At 52.6% G+C, this 23777-nt stretch overlaps 1 protein-coding gene across 3 annotated transcripts in view; it reads left to right on the forward strand.

The window, feature by feature from the left end:
- The first annotated feature begins 4423 nt into the window (after positions 1–4423).
- MAEA (macrophage erythroblast attacher, E3 ubiquitin ligase) overlaps positions 4424–23777 on the forward strand; it is a 33570-nt gene continuing 14216 nt past the window's right edge. For 2 of the 3 annotated variants that reach the window (XM_073237926.1, XM_073237927.1), the window contains exons 1-2: positions 4424–4574; positions 22972–23154. In XM_073237926.1, coding sequence (XP_073094027.1) covers positions 4506–4574; positions 22972–23154 — 252 coding nt within the window. In that variant the 5' untranslated portion in view covers positions 4424–4505. Of the gene's footprint in view, positions 4575–7738; positions 7759–22971; positions 23155–23777 lie in introns of those variants that run through there. The other variant, XM_073237928.1, reaches the window with a different exon arrangement.

The raw sequence follows: 23777 nt of genomic DNA on the forward strand, positions 1-23777 counted from the left end.
AGCTGCTCCAGAAACACACGCTTGCCACATGGCTGGGCTGGGTGGCTGCTACTGTGCTAGGAGCTGAAATTAACAGAAATTGCCCACAATTTTCAGCCCAGGGCTTCCCCCTGGAAGCTGCAAGCCTTCCAGACTCCAAAGTCCAATGTGGTTCCATTAAACAGATCTGCCACACACCTGCTGTCCAGGGAAACAGGACCTCACCTTGCAGGTGCTTCCTATCCAGCCACCTTCCTAGAATCCCCTCTAAAAAAGAGGATCTTATTTAATGACCCTGTAAATAAAGTGACCACCCACTAAAATGCGGCGTATTTAACCACATCAAGTGTGGTGTTTTTGTTTTTTTAAAGCAGAGCTTCTTATAGGAACTTACTGATCACACAGTTGTAACAAGAATGCCAGATATAATGATAATGATGTACACAGTCTCAATAAGACAGGCTGATTACAAACTTGCATACTGTAAAAATATACATATGTGGACAGATGTTGGCAGCAGGAGGAGTAGGTGATGGGATCAAGAGACCGTGTGCCGTAACGTGGCTCTTTTGCCTTCCATTAGGGTAAATAACCTCCACTAACTCATAGGTATCCCACACACATGTAAATATGCAGGGGTAAATCAGGACTTCTATGCACACAATACTAATTGGGCTCACTGTGACCTTCCTGTGACACTCCTGTGACAATACCAAATAGCAAACCCATCAGGCGGCAGAGAGAGTCCACCGTCTGTCCTAGGTGCACTTGGAAGATGTTTCACTTGACATTAATACCTGTAAAGAGCCTTTATCTCCTTTTGCTAGGCTTCCTGCACAATTGACATACTCTTAGAGTGGGGAATTTTGAAGGTGGTTTAATCTAAAAGTGATTCTTGACATGTTCTTACAAATATGAGAACTTGAAGAACATATTTTAGCCACACAGCATAAAACGTGGCTCACCTGTCACTTTAGGGCAGCTGCAGAGGAAGTGCAGCTGGATGCCAACACCTTGGTCTCAGCATTCTGCGGTTCCCACCACTGTCCCAGGAATGAGACAGACACCATGCCTTGTGTCCTTATCCCAGCAGGCACCCGGGTGAGCTCTTTCAGCAGAAAAAGTCCAGAACAGAAGATGCCACTTATTGTTTCTTGGGGTGTTCTAACAAACTAGACCAAAAATAATTTATAATTTGGGACAGTGGTGTTTTTCGGTGTGTGATGCTCTGGAGAACACACAACACAAGAGCTTCCTTCCCTCTGAGAGGGTTTGGTTGGGTTCTCTTCCCTCACTCTTGGGCAGCAGTGCAGTTTTCTTACACACCCACGCTCACCCTGCTTTTTGCCAGTTATTGTGGCAGTGCATTTGGGGGCCATGCACGACAACTTAGGCTTAAAGATCCTCTTAGGGAGAGTCCTCTAGTTAAGAAGAATCTTCCTATTAAAAAAGTGGCCATGATTTGAAGCTATACTCTGCTATAGTAATTCAAACGCTATGATACTGCAACAAAAATAGACCAGTGGGCCAGTGGAACACATAGAGAGCCCAGAATTAAACCCCTGCATACAGGGTCGAGTAATACTTGATAAGGGAGCCAGGAACATCCATTGGAGAAAGGACAGTCTCTTCAAAAAATGGTGCCGGGAAAACTGGATCACCACATGCAGAAAAATGAAATTGCACCCTGATCTTACACCACTCCTCAGAATTAATGCAGGGAGTATCAGACTTAAGATCTGCAACCCTAAAATTCCTAGAAGAAAACAGGGAAGAAGCTGCTTGACAATGGTCTTGGCTTGTTTTTTGTGGTGGTGGTGGTTGTTTTTTTTCAGGATACGACACCAAGAAAAGAAAAAAATTCGTGGGATTACAACAAACTTAAAAGCTCCTGCACAGGAGAAAACAATCAACAAACAGAATGGCAACCTACAGAATGGAAGAGAAACTTTGCAAACCATATACTGGCCAAGGAGTTAATATCCAAAATCTATAAAGAACTCATACAATAACAACAATTTAAAAAACCCAAACAATCTGATTTAAAAATGGGCAGAGAACCTAAAAAGACGTTGGTGCAGAGAAGGCATTCTGATGACCAACAGGTATACAACAAGGAGCTCAGCATCACTAATTACTAGGAAGATGCAAGTCAAGAGCATGACGAGATGTCACCTCTCACCTGTCAGGATGGCTATCGACAAGGACACAGGAGACAAGTGCTGGGAGGACGTGGAGGAAAGGGAAGCCTCGTGCCCTGCTGGTGGGAAGGCACATGGGTTCACCCACTACAGAGGGTCCTCGGCACACTGGAGATAGAAATGCCACACGACCAGCAATCCCACTTGTGAGTGTACATCCGAAGGAAATGAGGACAGAGGACCAACACCATCTGCACTCCCTCGTTTACTGCAGAATTATTCACAAGAGGCAAGATGTGGAAACAACCTAAGTGTCCATGGGTGAACGGATATAGATGTGGCATAGATAGATAGACAGACAGACATGAGAATACAGCCATGAGACTAAAAACAAGTTCTGCCTTTTGCCACAACATGGATGTAACTTGAGAGGACATTATGCTCAATGATATAAATCCGTCAGAGAAAGACAACTACTATGATATCTCTTATATTTGGAATATAAAAAGCTGAAATCATAAAAGCAGAGTATAATGGTGGTTACCAGTGGCTGGGGAGCAGGAAGAATAAGGGAGATGTTGCCTAAGGGCACATACTTGCAGCTAGTAGATAAATAAATCTGAGACCTAATACATAGCACAGTGATTATGGACTCTAAACTCTGTTATAAACATTAAACTTACTGAGTGACTAGATCTTAATTGTTTCCAATACCAGAAGTAATGATAAATATGTGACCCAACAGAGGTGTTAGCTAATACTAGAGTGGTAGTCATACTGCTGTATAAATGTATCGACACAGCACACTGTATACCTTAAACTCACTTGAGGTGTTGTTTGTCAAATATACCTCAGTTTTTTCAAAAAAGTTGGTGGGCTCCGTGAACCTAGAGAGGACACTTAACTTCTCCCTGAATGCTGAAATTGCACGTTCCTATTGGGGAAAGAGCACTAAAATCGAGGACCTATTTTATTGGCAACTTAGAATGCAAACTATTTTACTTTTAAACTTCTAAATTTGAAAACAAGACAGCCTGGGTTAGATAGGATAGTTTTCCAAAGCTGCAGGTGCTCACTGTGAACTCAGCTTTTCTGCTTGAAATACAAACACAACTTCCTAGAACTCCCAGGCGGAAACACTACTGTCCTGAGGATTTGTGATGAGCAGAACTGACCAGTCAAGGTAATTTTTTCCTCTTGGTGAGGGTTTTAAAAATTCCAGAACAGATGTGTTTTTCCAGTCCTACACTGGCAGTTTCACGCCAAATGTCTCCTGAGAGGCAGATGCCACACCCAGGAACCCACCCTCATGCATTTCACTGTATACACTTCAGACAGGTGTGGACACGCGCAGGATGCTGTGTCCACTCGCCACGGGAAGAAGGCTTGACTGGCCTTCTGAAAACCTGGACTCACTGATCAGGTGCAGGGAGCTTGGCTTCTAACCCTTGTACGGCTGTCATCCGGGGATTTTGCTAGGATGCTGCCTGGGGCGGGGGCAGGGCAGAGGGTCCTGGGGCTCCTGCGTCAGCGACAGCGGCTTCCCTGTGTGGCCTTAGGTGTTTCCCTCAACACTGAAGTTAACATTTCTTAAACACTGATGGAGAAACGTGGATACAGGGTGACACCTAAGACATGCTTTCACCGGGAAGTCTTCTCCTAATAATGAATCTAATTCTGTTCCTATTTTTGAAAGGGAGCGAGCAGACTAGTTCTATTTGAAAGGATGAGTGGAACGTGGGTGAAACGGGGCGAGAGCAACGCTGGAGGCCCGGCCAGCCTGGGGGCCCCCTCCTGCCGAGCAGCCTCGGCCCCTCCCCGGGGCCCGGGGCGCCCAGGGCCTGCGCCAGACCGCGGCCGCTGCTCCTCTAGCACCAGGAAGGCAGCGGGCGCCCGCACCTGTGCCGCAGCGCTCTGGGAGACGCTGCCGCGGGGCCGCTGCCTCCCGGGGTCACTCTCACCCGGATCACTACCTGTGGGGCCACTGCCACCAGGGGTCCCTGTCACCAGATGCTCCCGAGGGACTCGGCCTCCAGCACAGCCACGCCCCTCCCTCAGGGAGCCCCACTCCCTCCCGCAGCACCCTGGGCGGCCAGGCCTCCCCACAGCCTACTGGGCGGGCGGGAGCCGCCCTGGCGGAAACCGCCCCGCCAGGCTTCCCACTGATTGGCTGAACAAGAGAAAGGCCGGCAGTGATTGGTCAGGCTGGGCGCCCCTCGATGCGCACGCCAAGGCCGCACCTTCTTCCAAGGCCTCTGATCGGTGGGCTAACGCGATTGGTGCAGCCGCGTAGGCCCGCCCCGCCCCTGACGGCTGCGTGACGTCACTACCCGGCGTGCCGCGCGGCGCTTCCTCTCCGCCCGCTAATGTTTTGGCCGAATCAAGATGGCGGTGCAGGAGTCGGCCGCCCAGCTGTCCATGACCCTGAAGGTGCAGGAGTACCCGACCCTCAAGGTACGTCTGCGGGGCAGGCCGGCCGCTCCTGGCGGGCCTGCGGGCCGCAGGAACCTGGGGCAGCGGAGGGGTGGGGCAGGGCGGGGGCTGCGGCGCGGCCTGGGGCGCCGGGCGGACCTGGGGAGTTTTCTGGGCCGGGGGTCGGGCTCCTGAGGACCGGAGGTTTGCGGGGCCTGCAGAGCCGGGCTCCCGGGGGCTGGGGGTCTGCGAGACTTTTAGGGCTGGGTGCTGGGCTGGGGGCCTACGAGGCCGGGTGCCCGGGTATCGGAGTCTTGCGGGGCCGGGCAGGGCCATGGGGCCTGCGGGGCTCGGGGACCGGGCTCCCCGGGGGCTGGAGGTGTGCAGGGCCGGGGGCCTGCGGGGCTCGGGGACCGGGCTCCCCGGGGGCTTGAGGTGTGTAGGGCCGGGTTCCTGGCGTCTGGGCCCTGCGTCTGGCGGGTGTGGCATGTGGCCTCTGAGCTCCTGCTAGGCCTGCGGGGTCTTCGTGGCTGGGCGCGGAGAGCGTGTGCCTGGCGCCCCGCTTTGTCCTCCGGAGCCTGATTGTGGCCCCTTCATCCAAAAAAGGGCGTGAATTGCGCCACTGACAGCTCTGGGGGTCAGCAGGCTGGTGACGCCGGACGTCAGACGTTGGGAAGGATGCGGGGGTTTCGGGGGTGTGAGGTCGCACGCCCCCAGCCACAATGGCCGAGCTGACGCCAGGCTGTTGTCCAGCTGTCTGTCCTCCCAGAAGCTTATGTCAGAATGCTGGCTTCCGGTCACCAATTAGAGAACCTGTAAGGAGGGATCTGACGACTTAATGTAGGACCCATTTTGTGGGACTCACCAAACCTGAAATACAGCCCTTGCCACTCGGTTGCCAGTTGCTTGAGCTTGGACGGTGGTTTAGCCAATCGAATTCCATTCCGGGTGAAATTGGTGTTCCTAACAGGACAGGTATTGCTTCTTAGTAGATGACCTAACAGTTATTAACTCGGTTGGAAGTAAGTTCCTTAAAAGGTCAAGGTCACAGCCTTCCGAGGAGAGTGTGGACAAGCATTCCTCGCCTGAATTCTTTTCCTGGGGGTCAGGGCACTTTTCCTCTTCACCCAGAGGACCCCAGAATCTCCGGCTGCCTGAGCGGTGACAGGTAGTGGTGGTGCTGGGTGGCGGGGCTGAGGTGAGCTGAGCCAGGCCCCTGGGGTTTGAGGGCTGCCCTGTGCTCGCACTTCCGGGAGACCTGGGGAAGGGAGCTCAGCGTTCTTCAGTTTCCTCCCAGCCGCAGGGAAGGACAGCACCGTCGCTCAGGGTGAAAGAGGTCTGCCTGTGGCTGGGGGACAGGGTGGGACCTCCCTCGAGGCACCCAGTGTAGACATCCCTACTGAAGTCAGACCACCACCGCCTCTCCCCAGGAGAGCGGAAGCCAGTTCTGTGGCTCTCTGCCTTAGCCAGGGAAGAGCAGTCCCACTTGCTGCTGACGTGTGTGCCAGACCTCTTCAAGATGTAGGTGGTTGGTGTTTCTGTGCTCCACTCTGAAGACCCTGCGGCCTGGGAGGCTGCGACGCCATGCCGCCGAAGGCCCCCAGCTAAACATCCCTGGGCTTATGTTTGTCCTGTCTCTACCGCCTACCTCAGAAAACAGACATCCGTGGAGGAACCGCTTTTTCCCCCTCGGTCACCATCAGGCCTATTTGAACTGACAGCAAGAAGTTTCAGAGAGCAGAACTGTAGTGGGCGTCGTTTTTGTGCTGGCTGGTGAATGTGGGACAAGATTCCTCCTTCGGGTTCTCCTCTCTGTTTCATGATGAGGAATGTAGTCTGAGTTACAGAATTACCAAGTAGCCTTTGATTAAAATAGTCACTTAGGTACTTACAGGTGATAAGATAGTACAGTGTCATTTTAAGTGGGCTTTCAGATTAAACAAGCGTTCCACTTGTTTTTTTAAAATAATTTTTAAGGTAGAATTTTTGCAATTAAAGGAGCTATTTCCACCATTTTCCCTCTGTCGTGTTGACATGTGTGTCATTGCTGAGTTAACATGGTTTTTCCTGGAAGTTTTCAGGAGTAATTCCTAGTGGATAATGAAGTTTAACTGGGAAACGGGGATTCTTGACCGAGAAGCATTTGTTACTAAACAGAACTTGGGAAGATCTGACAGCTTAACTGCTCTGCTGTTCAGTCTTGAGCAGGGGTCCTGACCCAGGTACAGCAGGACTGGGGGTGGTGCATGGCATAGATGTCAGGGTAGAAGACCGTGGGGGCCAAGGGGCTGGGGTTCTGGGAGGCGTGCGTGTTCTTCTCTGGTCCGAGGAGCGAGCGTGCACCGGACCCTTATTATTGCCCTGATGGGCTGGGGATTCCTCTCTGTGCCGAGGCTTGGCGGCTCTGGCAGATTCTGCGCAGTATCAGGGCTGGTGGGCTCCTGGGTCTGTGGCGAGCTCTGGTGCTCTTACCTCTTGGGGAGGTGAGACTGGAACGGGAGGCCAGGAGGTGCTCTGCCCTGCGCACGTTCTCCCTAGCCCTCTCCTGTGGCAGGGTGCACCAGCCAGGCCTCTGCACCCCCGTGGACATTTGGGCCAGGTGTTTGTCATGGAGCCATGGGTTGTGGATGTTTAGCAGCACCCCTGGCCTGTGCCCACCATGTGCCAGGACCCTGTCCCCAGAGTGTCTCCAGACTTTGCCAGGTGTCCCCTGGGGGGCAGAACCACCCCCTTGGGAACCGCTGGAGTGGATCTTGCTTTACGAAAGTTGTGCTTATGTTCTTATAATGATGGGTGGTCCGTGGGGCCACGCCCTCGTGTTGCAGCCCTGGCTGGAGCCTTTACCATTGAGTGCCCTTTGGGGCCAGGCTGCAGGTCATGCTCCTCAGGCCTCCATGCAGGGTAAGGGAGAAACCTGGGCATGTAGCCCAACGTTTTGAACTGTAAGCTCTGTTCTAATTATATTTTTTAATGCTTTTTTCTGATTATAAAAGTAATTTATGTTTATTCTTCAAATTACTCTATCGTCCCATTAATATGTTGGTGCATTTCCTTCTATTTTTTTCCCTTCAGGCAGCTGCAGTAAAAGACACTTGGAGGCCTTCCTTATCACTTCCCAAATCAGGTGGCAGTCTGCACAGCCCAGGACAGGCCCTGGCATGGGTCCCTGGGAGGCCTGGCTCTGATCCCTGACTCCCCGCCTTGAGTCTCACCTGGAGGCGGCCTGGTAGGGAGTCCCCAGCCCAGTTCCCCTCTCCCCGTTGTCCTCTCCTCCTCACGTGGGGCAGTGTCTATAGGTGTAGTCTCCTGGGTCTTTGAATTCGCTGCAGTGTAGTGAAATGTTCTGCTTTTAACTTGGTGGCCGTCTTACTGACTAGGTGCTCCACTGCCGCATCACAGTCTGGGCTTGTACCTGCTGTGGGAGGTTCGGTGCCAGTTAGGTGCTATAGTCACGACATTCAGAGCAGTTTTCCAGACTCAGTCTTGGCTGGACTTAGGGGAATGGTGTGCTCAAGTTTGAGAAGTGCTGGTAAGCATGACAGCCTGGTCACACTGTGACCTCGATGGTGGCCTGAGGCTGAGTCTTAACTTCTTTTTAATTTAGACTTTTTGAATTCCACGGCAAGCCAGGCCCATCCTCAGAAGGCAGTTGTGTCCGGTTACAGACACTGGTCCTCCGTGTGGTCTGTGGGTACTCAGGTCACGATTTCCTTCCTGTCTTCAGGCCCAATCCTTGCCAGAACCTCAGAGCCCTGTGCCCTTCCCTGGAAGAGTCTGACGTGGCTGCTCGCTCCACAAGCAGAGCCAGGGCACGAGGAGGTGCCTGTCTTCCGCATGGCCCTGCCTCTTGCTCTTTTTCATGCTGTGGGCTGGACGTTCGACCACCCAGGCAGGGCTCAGCCGTGATGGTGGTCTGGGTGGCACAAGTCTATGTGAGGGCAGGTTGCTCGCCCACTGCAGGCTGCCTGTGCGTTTAAAGGAGTGCTGTTTGAAACAAGTCAGGAGAGAAAAGGCTTTCTAATACCCAGTCCTCTAGTGGGCAGCTGGACTTGTGGGGAACTATCTGCCAGCCCTCAGCCAGAGGTAGCCCCAGCTGGCAAGGAGCCCTGCGCCCAACACACAGGTTACCTGTCGCCTGGCCAGAGGCTGGAGGGGTCACTCAGCTGCTTCAAATCCTCAGCACAAAGCAGGTGGCTAGGCAGCTGGGTGGGACAGCACGGCCGCAGCTGGGGGAACCTGTGCCCCAGACACTGCTGCAGTGCCCGGAGAAGTCAGGTCCTGTCCTGGCGCTGCTTGCTTGGTTCCCCAGGTGCACACCTGCATCTCAGATCCTTTCACAGCCTGATGACCAGTCAGGTGAGTGGGACAGCAGGGCTCCGGGCCTCCAGGGGTGGATGCGCATGGGTGGCCTTGGCATGGTGGACACTTGTGCTGGGGAAGCAGCTCTGTGGGTGGTTGAAGTCTGGTGGGCCCTGACGCTGTAGGCATGCAGTCCCCTAGGTTCCCAGAGATGCACAGAGGCCACGTTAGCGGGACCACCAAGCGCCTGGGCCGGCGCTGTAGACTGCAGGTGTGGTGGGCTGCCTGGGGCGCAGGTCAGGAGAGCCCGTTGGCGCCAAGGAGAGGAGGTCAGTGGCTGCAGGAGCTGCTCAGCTCCGGGTGGAGGTGCTGTGGGGATGGTGCTGACCCAAATGTGGCCAGGCACTTCCCTCCGGACAGAGGAGCTATTGTCCTCTTGAGGTGCCTGTCCTCCGAAAGTCTATGCCTGGGGATCAGGTTACTTTGAAAAGTTTCTGAAAGAAGGATGTGCTGTTACCATAGTTACCACATAATAGTGCCTATGTGTTGTCACTGAACGTTCAGTCTGATGTGGCAGAACGGAGAACACCCAGGCAGGCTTCTCGTCTGCCGAGCAGCAGTCCTGATGGACTGTGTTGCCCAGTGGCCCACCTTCTGAGTGCCCCCAGGCCTCCTCTTCTGCATCTACCCCATGGCATTCGGCTGTGCTTGGAGTCCACCCCTTCTTGACTGTGGCTCCAGCACTTGGGTCTCCTCCCTCCTGCCTCAGTTTCCCCTTTTAATGGGTCATCCCATCAGCGTGCACTAGTGGCCCCACCTGAACCAAATCCCTCCGTGGCTCGTGTCCTCTGGCTGCTGCCTCCTTGCTCTGCCCCTTCCTCCTGTGTCTCTCTTCCCGGTCTCCTCACATTGGGGCTTTTGCCCCCAACAGCAGTGTACCAGAACTTATAAAGGTAACTATGACAGTGATGCTGAAGTGGCGTCGCTGGCTGTCTGCTCACCTAGCCTGTGGGGTGCCTTCCTCCTGCCCCCACTGCTCACCCAGCATGCCCTGGCTGTTTTCCCTGCACCCTCCAGGCCAGGGTCCTCCCAGTCTTCCGTCAGTGGCCAGCCCTGGGGAGGTCTCAGCTCACGGCTCCACATTCCTGCCTCCAATCAGGTCTCTCCCTGAACTCCCCTGGTCAGAAGGCCACCTGTTGAGTCTCTGCAGGTCTGGGAGATGCCGCATGCAAAACCAGAGGGTGCCTGAGCCTGGCCTCCTGGCCCTACACTTGCCCCTTAGCACCCAGCCCACTGCCTCAGACAGACAGCACCCTCCTGCCACTGTTTGAGACTGGTTCAGATCCTAGTGGTATTCTTGACACCTGTGTTTCCCAGTCCCGCAAGCCCCTCGTCATTCCCGCTGGCTGCTGGGGCTCCAGCCCCACCCCCTGGGCTGGGTAGGGGCAGAAGGTGCCATGGCGCTCCCTCTGTGGGGCCTCCCGGAAATACTGTTCAGCATTTATTCTCAAGCTCAGACTCCAGGCTTTAGGGCTGGCCATTTCTAGCTTCAGACGGACCTTGGAGAAAAAAACATTGTGTTGGAGGGCTCATTGCTTCCCTGGCCCTGAATGAAATTGGGGTGCGTGGCTCCTGCTGTGCTCTGTCCTGTCCTGTTCTGTGTTCACTTTGATCTCAGTCTGCCTGCGGCTTGTTCTGTCAGGCGCCCCATCAGAATTTGCTCCAAGGCCTGGGGCTGCATTCTGGCGCTTGCCGCACTCCCAGCTCCTAGCTCACGGGAGGCACAGTATGGAGCTGCTGGTTACACGGGTATCCCTTCCTCTGATTGGGAAGTTCCTCCTGTGCTTGCAGCCGATGCACCCTTGGCTTCTACTTGACCACTAAGGGACAGCCCCGCGGGAGACCCCGTGAGCTGGCCACCTCCCCTCTTAAGCGGCTTCTCAGCCTGTTCACCTCATCAATTCCTGACAGCACTCTGGCGGGGTCTCCAGGGAACCCCGTGGTGCAGCTCAAGACCCTGATGGTTTTTTGGTGCGTGTTGCCTGCCCCCTCTTGCAGCATGCACAGGTGGGCCCCTCCTTAAAATACCATCCTCTCTGACTCCCAGGACACCACACACCGTGTTCCTCACCCTCCCCTCGGCCCCTCCTCCTCTGAGCCTGCTGACCCTTCTCTGTCTTGGCAATTGTGTGTGGTCTCATGTGCTGTGAGGACCCTCTAGGCATGCCATTGACTTCCAGGGGGTCTCTTTCCCAGCTCAGAGCCCTGGCCCTGTTGGCCTGTCAGACATCCTCACCTGGATCTGCGGTTCTCAGCACATGTAAGTCCTTTGCAGGCGTCCATCCCCATCTTTCTTGTCTTGGTGGGGGCAGCCCTCCACGCAGCTCTGACCCCTCTGTTCTCACTGCTCACATCCACACATCCTGTTGGCCTGGCTTCAGAGTACCTCCGGGATCTGACCACCTCTTCCTTCTCTCCTGCCCAGTACCTCCCTCTCCATGTCCCTGCTGTGCCCGCACCCAGCATAGCCACCGGATTGCCACGTGACACCATTATTCTGCCCTGGTAGCTTCCCATCTTGCTAGGGGTAGAGACTGAGGTGGTTAGGGTGGCCCCCCAGGCCCTTTGTGGTTTGCCCCCTGCCTCCCTGCCACCCACTGACCCTCAGCCACGGCTCCCAGCATGGTGGGCCTCAGCCTCTGCACTTGCTGGCCTTGCCTGGAGTGGTTCCACCAGAGCCCATCTGGCTCGTGCCCTCTCAGTGAGCTTTCTTTTCTTAAACTGGGAGACTTCTCCCCATTTTTCTCTTTAGCGGTCACTGCCCTCTGACGCACTGCATTTTGCTTCTCTGTCTCTTACTACTGGGACTGTAAACTCTGTGGGGGGCAGAAAGGAAATAAGTCAGTTAACAGACCAACTACACATGCTATTTCGGCATCATGTCCAGAGAAGTAAGAATTGAAACAGGAATAAGTGGATGAGACATGCTATGTTGATGTACCCAGAAAACATACCAGACTTGCTGGAAAATGACGGCAGTAAGAAAGGTCAGCTGGGACTGTGAAAAGTATGCAGACCTCAATCACTCCTATATACCAGCAATACCCAGTGATGGCGGTGTCATGGGAAAATAGCCTTCACGGTAACCTAGCAAAACCAGAACTAAATGTCAGGGTTAAAGTTTATGAGGCGGTGGGGTGGCCACTGTGAAGAGACACACACGGTCCCTTAGTACCAGCCTGAAGGGAGGCTGGCCCTGCAGGGAGTAGAACATCCTGAGGACAGGTCTGAAGACACTATCTGACTTGTCTGAGTGCTTGTGAGATAGTTCTCATTTACAATAAGGGAAGCACCTAGGAGGGCCAGGCCCCGCTAGACCCCAGAAACAGACTGCTGACATTACAGTCTAGTTGCAAAACTGCCAGCTTCCCTTTCTGTATTGCACCTAACAGTGAGAAAGCATATTTCGCTAGTGTCACGTGTGCAGATGGACCCTGGTGCCTGGACTGGTTCGTGTGTTGTGTTTGGTCAGTGAGCCAGCCAGGGATGAGGGCTCTGGGCGGTGGAGGCGGGTGAGCCTGGTGCTCCCTATCCCTTGCTGCAGCGGTTGGTGCCCGGCTGCACCTCAGTGGGCTGCAGAGAGACTGTGGGGTGCCCGGGGAGTGGGGAGGGTGCGTGCTGACAGGGCTCCTCTCGCCTTGAGCTTTGTCAGCCACATTGTGAAGTAGAAAGTCTGTCTCGCCACATCCCTCCAGAAGTTGACCAGAAATGTGTCAGTTTTCAAGAAGCCTGTTTAAAAGGGGATTTGAGCCACTCCTGTCCCTGGTGAGCCTACTTTGGGCGAGCGCTGAGCTCAGGTCAGGCAGGATAGTGTGAAGCCACTGCGATGTGCAAGGCTGCCCCATGCCGCATGCCAGAATGGGAGCCAGAACTCCCCAGGACATAGAAGGATGTAAACTGCTGCTTGTGGCTCAGTCCCATGCTTCAGAGGATGTGATTAGCTTTGTGGTAAATATTTAGAAATGCCTCCTGAGGTTTCTTAATTGTGAAACATAAAAGACTTCATGTGTTATGGTAACCCTTCCTTCCTGTGCTGGTGGAGATGGCTGCCAACATGGTGATGACAAAAGAAAATGTGTTTCTGTGTCACATTCTGCCAGGCGCTCCAGCCAACAGTGTAGAACCGGAGGTCTGAAGGAGATTGGACCAGTGGGAGGCTGCTGAGCCAGGGAGGGGTGTGGCACGTCCCACAAGCCTCAGCCTCATGTGCTTGCAGGCTTGTGTCTGTTACGCCAAGGAGGAGAGTTACTTCTCATGAGTCACTGAAGGGTAAGGACATCCTGGGGGAAATGCAATTCAAAATCAGCTAACTAGAGAAATCCTGTAATCTTAAAAGCTGTAATCCAACAGGTTACCAAGGAAGAATTGAGTAGATTGGATGAGTACAAATATAAGTCTTTGGTGTAACCAGGTAAGATAGAATCAGAATTTAAAAGCAAATAGCAAACTTAAAAATCCACCAAATATGAACCTTAAAGAGCTGATTCAGATGGATGAGAGAGACCCAAGGCCTCTTGTCCTGCAGAATGTTGGACAAGAGGCACAAACAGAAAATTTTGAGTTGAACCAAATACTGTTGCTATTTTGTAGGTTAAAAAAGGATGGCTGGACAGGCCATCATGTAAAGAGACTCAAGAAAACTTCCCATACAGAAAATGCCAGGCCCAGATGGATTCACTGGAGAATTCTGCTACATGTTTAAAGAAGAATTAACACTGGTCCTTCACAGACTCTCCCCAACTCCGTCTGGGGGGCCAGCATCACCAAAGACATCACAAGGAACTTGCGGACTGGCTCCCGTGAGTGAATGCTAGAATGCTGGCAAACCAAATCTAATGACTATGGAAGGAATTACACACCAGGTAATCCTGCAGCTTGCCCCAGGAGTGCAAGGTTAGTTCAACTCCTGACAGTCTGTGTGATACCCTGCAGAAGTAGTTTCAGAAAAGACAAAGCCATGTGATCATCTAGTAGACACAGGAAAAGCACATAATCCAGCACCCTTTCCTGATAAAAATGGTCAACTGACAGGAATAGGAGGGGCCTTCCTCAGCCTGGTAAAGGGCGTCTATGAGAAAATCACAGCGGATGTCATGCTCAGGGTGGAAGGCCCAAAGCTGTCCCCTGAGATCAGGGATGAGGTGAGGACATCCACTCTCTCCATTTCTGTTCATTGTCCTGGAGCATCTACTCAGAGCTGTTAGTCAAGAGAGAGAAATAGCAGGCATTCTGGTCAGGAAGGAAGAAGTAAAAGTGCAGGTAACGATCTTGGGTGTCACACACACACACACACACACGCACGCACGCACGCGCGCGCACACACACACACACCTGTTAGCACCAATAACCTACTTAAGCAAGGTTGCAGGATACAAGATCAGTGTACAGAAATGTGTTGCATTTATGTATACGTAGGGTACATGCATATGAGGGCTGTATGTATGTGTGTCTTAGAAGTGAACTGTCAGAAAGGAAATGAGGAAATAGCTACTGCTATCACAGTAGCACTAAATATAACAAAATACTAATGTACATAAATACAAAACTGGGAACAGCACCTGCCGTTGAGACACCGGTGCTCCCCAAAGTGATCTACAGATTTAGCACAGTCCACATCAGAACATTAGCTGGCTCTTTTGCAGAAACTGACAAGCTGGTCCTAAAACTCATCTGGAAAGGTAAGGGACCCAGAATCGCCAAAGCAGTTACCTGAGTCAGCTCCGTCTGCTATAGCGAAAACCAAGGGAGTGGCTCACACAACAGGTGTTTATTTCCCACAGTTCTCAAGGAAGGGAGTCCAAGGTTAGGGTCCTGGTAAGGATCCTTCTCTGGTTTGCAGGTGGCCACCTTGCTGTATCCTTACATGTGAGAAATAGTTGCTGATCTTTTCCTCTTAAAAGGATGCTAATCCCACTGTGGAGGTCCCATAACTTGTTACCTCATCCAAAACTAATTATGTCCCAAAGGCCCCAACCCCAGATACCATCTATTGGGGATTAGGGCTTTAACCTATGAATTTGGGACAGGTGGAGGTAGGGACCAAACATGGTCCATAACAGCCTTAAGAAAGAACAAAGTTGTAGGGCTAACATTTCTTTTCAACAAATGGTGCCAAGACAACTGGACATCTACCTGCAGAAGCATGAGTTGCATCCCCACCTCACACATACAAAATTGACTCAAAGTGGGTCAAAGCCCTAAAAGATGTAGCTGAAAACAAAGGTGTTCATCTCTGATCAGGTAGCGGCCCTCAGGTACAACACCTCAAGCACACATGACCGGACACCAGTAAATTGGGCATCATTGAAGTGGAAGGCCTGTGCTGCTGAGGACTAGTCACAGATGAGAGTATGCACAAGACATGTAAGGAACTGGTGTTTAGAATGCATGAAGAGCTCTTACAGGCCAGCGGCGTGCAGACAACTTGAACAGGCTTCTCCAGGGAAGATACATGAAGAGCTAATCAGAATGTGAGAAGCCGCTCAGCATCAGCCGTCAGTGCAAACTGAAACCGCCTGCACCCATTAGGGTGACCACAGTGAGAAAGGTGGACGGGGCAAGTGTTGGATGAAGATGTGGAGAAACGGTGCAAATGCTGTGGGAAACAGCCTGGCAGTTCTTCAGAATGTGAAACCGTTACCATGTGGTCCAGCAGTTCCACTTCCAGGTGTAGCCGCAAAAGCAGTGAAGACATGTCCACACAAAAGCCTGTATAGGAATCTTTATAGCCTATAGGAATTCATAATAGCCAGGAAGTGGAAGCAGCCAAGATATCTGTCAGTTTATGAATGTATAAACAAGTGGGGCACATTCGTGTAGTGGATGCTCTTCAGCCATAAGGAATGAAGCTCTGCTAATGTCCTGGGTGAACCGAAAACACTGTGCTAAGTAGAAAAAGGCAGAAGGCACAGAATGCATCATTCCACATAAAGGAGACCTCAGGTGCTGCAGGCTCAGCTCCAGACCACCCCAGGACTGCAGTAGTGAGCCACATGAACATCTCAGCCTCCCCACGCACATTCAGACCATATGCTACGCTAGTCTGTTAGCGCGCAAGAGCATCGTGTCTAAAAGCCAGTGTACACTCCTTAATTAAAAACACTTTGCTAGGAAAGAACTAACTGTTGCCTGAGCTTTCGGCAAGTTGTAGTCACTGATAACAGATCTCCATAATGAATAGAGTTATAATGGGGAAGTTTGAAATGCTGTGAGACTGACAACAGCATTGAGAGAGACGCAAAATGAGCAACTGCTGTTAGAAAAATGGCTCCAGTAGTCTTGCTCAGAGCAGGGTTACCACACAAGCCTTCCGTTTGCTTAATCATCTTACAATCTTCAGTTTGAAATGTGGTATCCACGAAGCACAGTAAAATGAAGCCATAAGTTGAGGTGTACCTGTGAAGCACAGTAAAATGAAGCCATAAGTTGAGGTGTACCTGTACGTGACATGTCCAGGGTGGGCAGATCCTACAGGCAGAGAGTAGATTGGGGGTGGGTGCCTTACATGGGGAGGGCTTTAGTAGGCAACTCATTGCTTTCTGGGGCAATGAAAATGTTCTGAAAGTAGGCCGATGGTTGGGAAATCTTATGATTTTATTAGCAACCACTAAATTGTACACTGTAGAAAGGTGGATTATGGTGAATTATATCTCAATTTAAAATCGGTAAAATAAAAAATAATGGCCTAGCAGCATTTTTTGTGTGATTCAGCTTAGTACACCACTGGAGGACACTCGGGCACGGTGCTTGCCACTTCACATCAGTGAAGACACAGCGCTGCACACGTGTGCAGCTAGTTTTTAGGATGGAGCCGTAGGAGCAGAAGAGCTGGTCAGGTTAAGCCAAATTTTGGTGCTTCTGTCCGCCTCCAACCCCACCAGTGATGTGAGTCCAGCTCTCCCCAGACCTCTCAGTGTGTTTTGTAGCTGCCCCATGCAGGGCAGCAGCCACCAGCCGTATGTGCAGCTGAGTGCCTGAAGCATAGCTGGTCCAAACGGATGCATGCTCTCAGTGTGAAACAGACTGGCCTTTAAAGGCTTAGTACAGAGGGAAAAAGGAATGTGACCTCTGGTAGTTTGTATTGATTGTGTGTCCAACTAACTGTGGCTTTAGCCTTCTATTTTTTTTTTTTTTTTTTTTTTTGAGAGGGCATCTCTCGTATTTATTGATCAAATGGTTGTTAACAACAATAAATTTCTGTATAGGGGACTCAATGCACAGTCATTAATCAACCCCAAGCCTATATCTCAACAGTGTCCAATCTTCTGAAGCATAACAAACAAGTTCTTACATGGTGAACAAATTCTTACATAGTGAATAAGTTCTTACATGGTGAACAGTGCAAGGGCAGTCATCACAGAAACTTTCGGTTTTGATCACGCATCATGAACTATAAACAGTCAGGTCAAATATGAATATTCGTTTGATTTTTATACTTGATTTATATGTGAATCCCACACTTCTCCCTTATTATTATTATTATTTTTTAATAAAATCCTCAAGTGGTAGGTAGATGCAAGATAAAGGTAGAAAACATAATTTACTGCTGTAAGAGGCCAAATGTAGATGATCAGGTGTGTGCCTACAGACTAAGTATTAATCCAAGCTAGACAAGGACAACAAAACATCCACAAATGCAGAAGATTTCTCTCAAAATGGGGGGTGAGGTTCTAAGCCTCCCCTCTGTTGGTCCCCAATTTCTCTCCTGATGGCCCCCCTGTGACTGTGCCTGTCTTAGGTTGTTCCTCCCTTGAGGAATCTTACCCGTCTCTGGCTAACCAGTCATCTTCCGGGGCCATACATTTAGCCTTCTATTTTTTGTCTGTCTGCTTCTTTGGTTGCTGAGATGTTTTAGAAGGAAAAGCCTTGTTGCAGTGTTCTATCCAGAATTAGAGTGATTTACTGATATTGTGGACTGACTGTCACCATCGTATTTTGTCTGCTGCTCCCTGTACATTTTCTTTTTCTGTTTCCTTTTTGGTGGATCAATAAGGTGTTCTTCCACATAATTTCCTTTTGTAGTTTGGCAAACTTACAGCCACACCCCAGTTGTGACAAATCAAAAATGTCTCCAGAGAGCAGTCACCCAGGGGAGAACCACTCTCCAGCCGCACTGCCAACGTCAGGAATTCCCCTGGATGGACCCCCACAGGTGCACCGTGTCTCACTTCCCTTGCTCTGCCTGTGTTGGGGTTCACCGAGCTGTACCCATTGTCAAGTAGGCCATCGGTCTTGATGGCCCTACCGAGTCACATTCTTTTGGATGGGGGCCCCACCGTCTGTTCACCATCCCTGTGGATGAAGGCTGGAGTTGGTTCCCATCTTGGGCTGCTATGAATAAAACTGGTGTGAGCATTTGTGCCCCAATTTCTGTGGGTCTTACATGTTCACCCCTCTTGAGATCATCGCTGCTGAGTGATGGGGCAGGTGTGTGTTTATCCTGGCAGGTGTCCTCAGGTTGTGCACACCACTGCCAGTGGCACATCGCAGGAGCTCTTGACCTGGCTGACCCTGGGTTTGGCCTGTTGAATTTGAACTGTTCTTGGCACACGGTAGCATCCTCTGTTAGTCTGGGTTCTCCAGAGAAACAGAACTAATAAGGGAAAAACAGACCAAGACTTAGAATTGGCTTACGTGATGGTGGAAGCTGAGCAGCCCCCGAGATCTGCAGTCAGCAAGCTGGAGATCAGGAGAGCTGGTGCTGAGCTCCAGTGCGAAAGCCAGTGGGCAGAGCCGACGTCCTAGCCACGGTTAGGCTGTCACCGGCTGGGTGAAGCCTGCCGTGGTGAAGAGAGCGGTCTGCTCTGCCCAGTCCACCTGCTGAAATGCTGTTTCCAGACACACCCAGAATCGTGTTCAACCAAGTGGCTGGGTACATCGTGGCCCAGTTGGTGACACAGGAAGTGAGCCTCATGCACCCCAGTGTAGCTCTAATTTGTATTTCTCTGACTAGTGATGCTGCACATCTTTATTATTCACCCTTTGTCTTCTTTTGCAAATTTTTTTTAAAGTCTGTTGTGTGTTTTAAAAATGGGATTGTCTGCTGCGTTGTTCTTGGGTTGTAAGGCGTCTAAAGGTGTTCCGGTCACAGGTCCTTTGTCGGATTTGTGTACTGCGCGTAAATGTTCTCCTTCAGTCTGTGGCTTGCCTTAAACTGTCTTTCAAAGAGCAGAAGTTTTAATTTGGATAAAGGTCTAAGTTACCCATTTTCTCATACAGTCAGTGCGCTCTGTGCCCCATTGAAATCTTCCCCGCCCCAGGCCTGTGAACATTGCCTCCTGTCAAGCTTACGTTCAGGCCTGTGATCTGTTTGGAGGAAAGTGGGCGCATTGCCTTCCCCAGTGGGTGCCCAATCTGGCACCATTGTTGCAGAGCCAGGCCCTTCTGCCCGTCGTGGTTCCTTGGTGGGGCACACGGACTGTGCGTCTGCGCCTACTGCTGGCTGTGCCCCGCTCGCCTCCCCGTGCGCTCCTAGACCAGGGCCATGCTGTCTTCATTGCTGCAGCTTTACAGTCAGGCTTGAAATCAGATACTGTTGCTCATATGTTGGCAGAATCCTTTAGGGGTCCTTTATTGGGTGAAATCCACATGTGAAATTGACCATCTTCATCACTTTAGTGTCCAGCGGTCTGAGCTGTGTGCACATCGTGTGCCTCTAGACCTTTCTTGCCCTGCATGACTGCACCTCTGGGCCCATCTTAGTCTGTTCCAGCCGCAGTAACAAAGTAGCACAGATTGAGGGGCTTGTGACAACAAATCTACTTCTCCAGGTTCTAGGGGCTGCTTTCACACTGGCCTTGGACCCCATACCAGTTGCTTGGTGCATGAACCAGATGGGGGCGGGGATCAGATAGGGTGCAGGCAGCAGAAGGTGGGGTCCTGAAGCCTAGCCCTGTGCAGCCCGTGGCCGGGCGCAGACCCTGTACTGAGGTGACAGTGAGTGCTGGGAGCCGAAAGAGTGTCTGACACCCCCAGGTGGCTGTGGGGGCCGTCTCTGCTGTGTGGACTGGGAGCCATGTGAAGAGCACAGTGGCCCTCACCAGAGGCCCTTGGAGATGCTGTGGGCTGTTTTGTTGACTGCACCCCAGAAGTGTCCCTGACTGTCAGTTGATTTCATCAAAATATGCAAGAGTTGAGTTTGACTACAGCCTCCCAGCTTCACTTGGAACCTCCTGCTGATGGTGGAGGCTGCAGGTCACCCACTTCCTTTCTGGGTAAGGTTAAGGGGTTTCCTGGCTGGCTTTGGAATCAGCTCTGGGCTGAGCTCTCCGGGCTGATGTCAGAAAGTGGGGGGGTGGATGTGGGGGTTTGGTATAGTCCAGCGAGACTGGTAAGTTCACAGGCATGGGCTTGTGCCTCACGTGGCTGTGTCCCACATGTGTAAGGCTCTAGCTTGCTTGGACTGACAGCATGTGCAGACCCGTGACCTTTTCTCCTTTCTGTTAGGACTGTTTGATTGTATTTACTGAAGTACAGCTTTACTACCTGAATCTGATAAAACCATGGAGCTGCTGTTCATTGTGCACCGTGCACCGTGGGATTCGCCTTGCTCCGTCTCTGAGTAACCTTGCTGTACTGTGTCTTATGGAAATGCCAGTTCAGGTCAGACCAGCGATGCTCAGCCATCCTACACAGCGCATGGGCTAGGTGGTGGCCGCAAGGCCTAAGGTGCCTGTATCGGAGCTGATGGGGCTGTGTGCTCCCTGCAGTCCTCCATCCTGGGCAGTGTGGGGGAAACCTTCCTGTCTGTGGGCTCCTGGCAGCCTGGAGCCAGAGTTTGTGCTTCAAAGCAGTAGGCTGATGCCTGCACTGGGGTTGGAGGGGCGGCCCCACATTCTGGAGGAGCACACAGTTGCCGGTAAGCCTCCTACTGCCTCTTGGCTTCTGCTCCCCGTCTGAGAGCTTCTCACGTCTTGGCCAGGACCACGGCAGGGGCCCCTGTGGGCCTGTGTGCTGCGCTGTGTTGTTTTCTTCTGAGGCATGTTGCGTGGAACCAAGGTTCTGGGTGGGGTGCCTCTCCCCGTGGATGTGGAGGCCAGGGCATCGTGTTCACAGCTGGCCATCTGCTAGTAGCAGCTCCATTCCCTGTGCACCATGGATGCCCGGGACAGGCCTGGGGAGGTCATGGATGGCTGATACCGCTGAGGACTCCTGACACCACCTTTGTGGCAGTTTGCAGGTGTGTCAGTGTCTCAGGTATTGTGTGTGTCGTGCCATGTTGAGGGCAGCCCGTTGGTGCTCCCATTGCAAAGAATCCCCATCTTGGTCGCACCAGGCCATGGCATGGCTGTAGCAAAGACTGAGTGTACTTGATGCCCTCCAGAAAGCCCGTGTCATGGCGGGGCAGCCCTGGTGGAGCCCAGGGCAGGAGGCAGGCTGGGGCAGGGGTGAGGGTGCTCCAGAGCATTGCCTTGGGGAGTTTCATCCTGTCTGCACTTTGCCTGCTTTCGGTCATTGGCCACATTTGTTAGAACCTGCTGTGTGCCCGGCACTGTTAGGTACCATCTCTAAGTGGGGTGTGTTTGGTGGTGGGTGTGGGAAGAAGCAAGAACCCTCCCACTGTGTACAGGGGGCACTGACCTCAGGAGGAGGGTAGGTGGGGGTTGGGGAGGGTAGCGACGTGGCCGCGACAGGCCTGCACATGTCACCCAGGAGTTGTGGCGGGTGCCCAGCACATGCAGTGCTGCAGGTGCTCACCTGGGGTCCACGGGTGGCTCTGAACCCCAGAACAGACTCCCTGGGCCCAGCTATCCCACTGCCTGCTGTGCTCAGTGCCTGAACTGTGTTGTGACCTGAGAGCTCCCCGCCCTCCTGATGCAGGGCGCGACTTTGCTCATCAGCGAGGGGCGGCACAGCAGCCACTGGCCACGCCCTCTGCACCTGGCGCACAGGGTTCGTCTGGTGGCATTCTGCCTGCCACCCTGAGATGTGGATGGGGACGTCTACTCCTGCTGCCATGTCCCTGCGGACACTGAGTGGGAGTGGCAGCCAGGGGTGAGGACATGCTAGCCTTGCTGTGTCTTTGGGGAGGAACCGTGTTGTGGTTCCCCCTTGGCTGTGGCCCTGGGTCCGAGCTCTCCAGAAGCCTAGGGGTCAAGCCAGCCCTGGGCCACCTCTCTGCCAGGCTCAGTGCCTGGAGCACAGTTGGTGCCTCACAGTGGTAGTGGAGCTGGCAGGGCTCCCTGGGACCTTTCCTACAGCTGGGCACGGCTGCAGACAGGGTATTCACACGGGCCTGGGTAGAATAGTGGCCACAGACTCCTGCACAGGCCTGCTGGCCACCCACACAGCATGCTGCTGAGCATCTAGCAATGGGAAGCTCTCGTCTTCAGTGAGTGTCTCCAGCATGCCCAAGGGTGTAGTGCTGGGTCCACAGCCTGGTCACGTTGTGACAAGCACTGGGGGGCACAGGGAGGGCTGGGAAGAATGTCACACATGCTGCCACGCATGCTCTGCTGCGTCTGTGCTCTGCCACGTCTGCTCTCTGCCACGTGTGTGCTTCGCTATGCACGCTCTGCTATGCCCGCTGTCTGCCATATCTGCTCTCTGCCACACGTTCTCTGGGAGGCAGAGCGGGAGCGGGGCCCTCTAGTTAACCTTGGTCTGTATTTTTCATGCATTCTGTAGGAAGGTTATTTTTATAGTTGGGGGAAAAGCGTTCTTTCATTGAGATGAGTTAGGTGTTCATTATAACTTCCCGGCATATAATGCCCGTACTTTATTTAACCTTAATCCATGTGTGCCTGCATGTCCTCCCACCCCAGCTGCACCCACAGTCTCAGCATGGTTCGTCCTGGGTCTTTCTGTCTGACTGGTTAAAGCCCTTGGCACTACTCCCCTTTTGCTCATTTCCTTACCTGTTTGTCGCTCTAGGTGACTGGGGACTTTTCTCAGGGAGGACCAACAGTTCTGTGGAAAGAACGGAGGCTGCACTACACCTGCAGATGTAGAGACAGGATGTTTCTCAGCACTCGCTTCCTCAGCCAGGAGCGCGACTGACCCTTCATCGGTGCAGCTCCTTGTAGGACTGGGCCTCGCACAGCGGTGGGCCGGTGGCCCTTCAGCTTTCTCTCTCCTCCAGGTGCCCTATGAAACACTGAATAAGCGCTTTCGAGCTGCTCAGAAGAACATCGACCGTGAGACGAGCCACGTCACCATGGTGGTGGCCGAGCTGGAGAAGACCTTAAGCGGCTGCCCTGCCGTGGACTCTGTGGTCAGCCTTCTGGACGGCGTGGTGGAAAAGCTTAGTGTCCTCAAGCGGAAGGTCAGTCTGTATCCCACCATCCTGCCTGCCCTGCCCCCAGGCCCCACCCTGCCCACCCATACTTCAGGAACAGGGCCACCCTCTGGGTGTGGGCACCAGAGGCCAGGTGGTGCGAGGTACGGCTGTCACTGCAGCATCTTGGAGCCTGGGAGGGCATCTCCCTCCATGTAGCTGTGGAGCCTCAGTCGGGCTGGCAGGTGGCTTATGATCCCATGTTCCTGTTCCTGTAAGCCTGGAGTGTCCATCCCAGACAGAAGGCCAAGAAAGGCAGCAGACTGATTTATTATTTTCAGAATTTCACCTCAAAACAGCGCACAGGGTTTCTCATTCCTGGAAAAAGTAGGATAGTTTGGACTAATACGCCCACTGAGAACAACCCCAAGATTGTGATAGGCATTTTAAAACATCTTAGTTATGTACAGAAGAGTTCAGACAGAAAGGTGACCCCAGCATTGGGGGGCACGGGGCCAGAGAGGAGAGGGAGCAGGCAGGGCACCACTGCAGGCCTGGGGTGCTAGCCACACAACGTGAGCCCCTCTGAGGCCTTGGTGGATTAGGACCCGGGCCAGCAGAGGGGCCTGATGGTTAACCTGGAGGCCATCTGGACGTGTTAATTGTGAGCA

The sequence above is a fragment of the Manis javanica genome, chromosome 5, assembly GCF_040802235.1.
Source record: "Manis javanica isolate MJ-LG chromosome 5, MJ_LKY, whole genome shotgun sequence".
In the NCBI taxonomy this organism is placed as follows: Eukaryota; Metazoa; Chordata; class Mammalia; order Pholidota; family Manidae; genus Manis; species Manis javanica.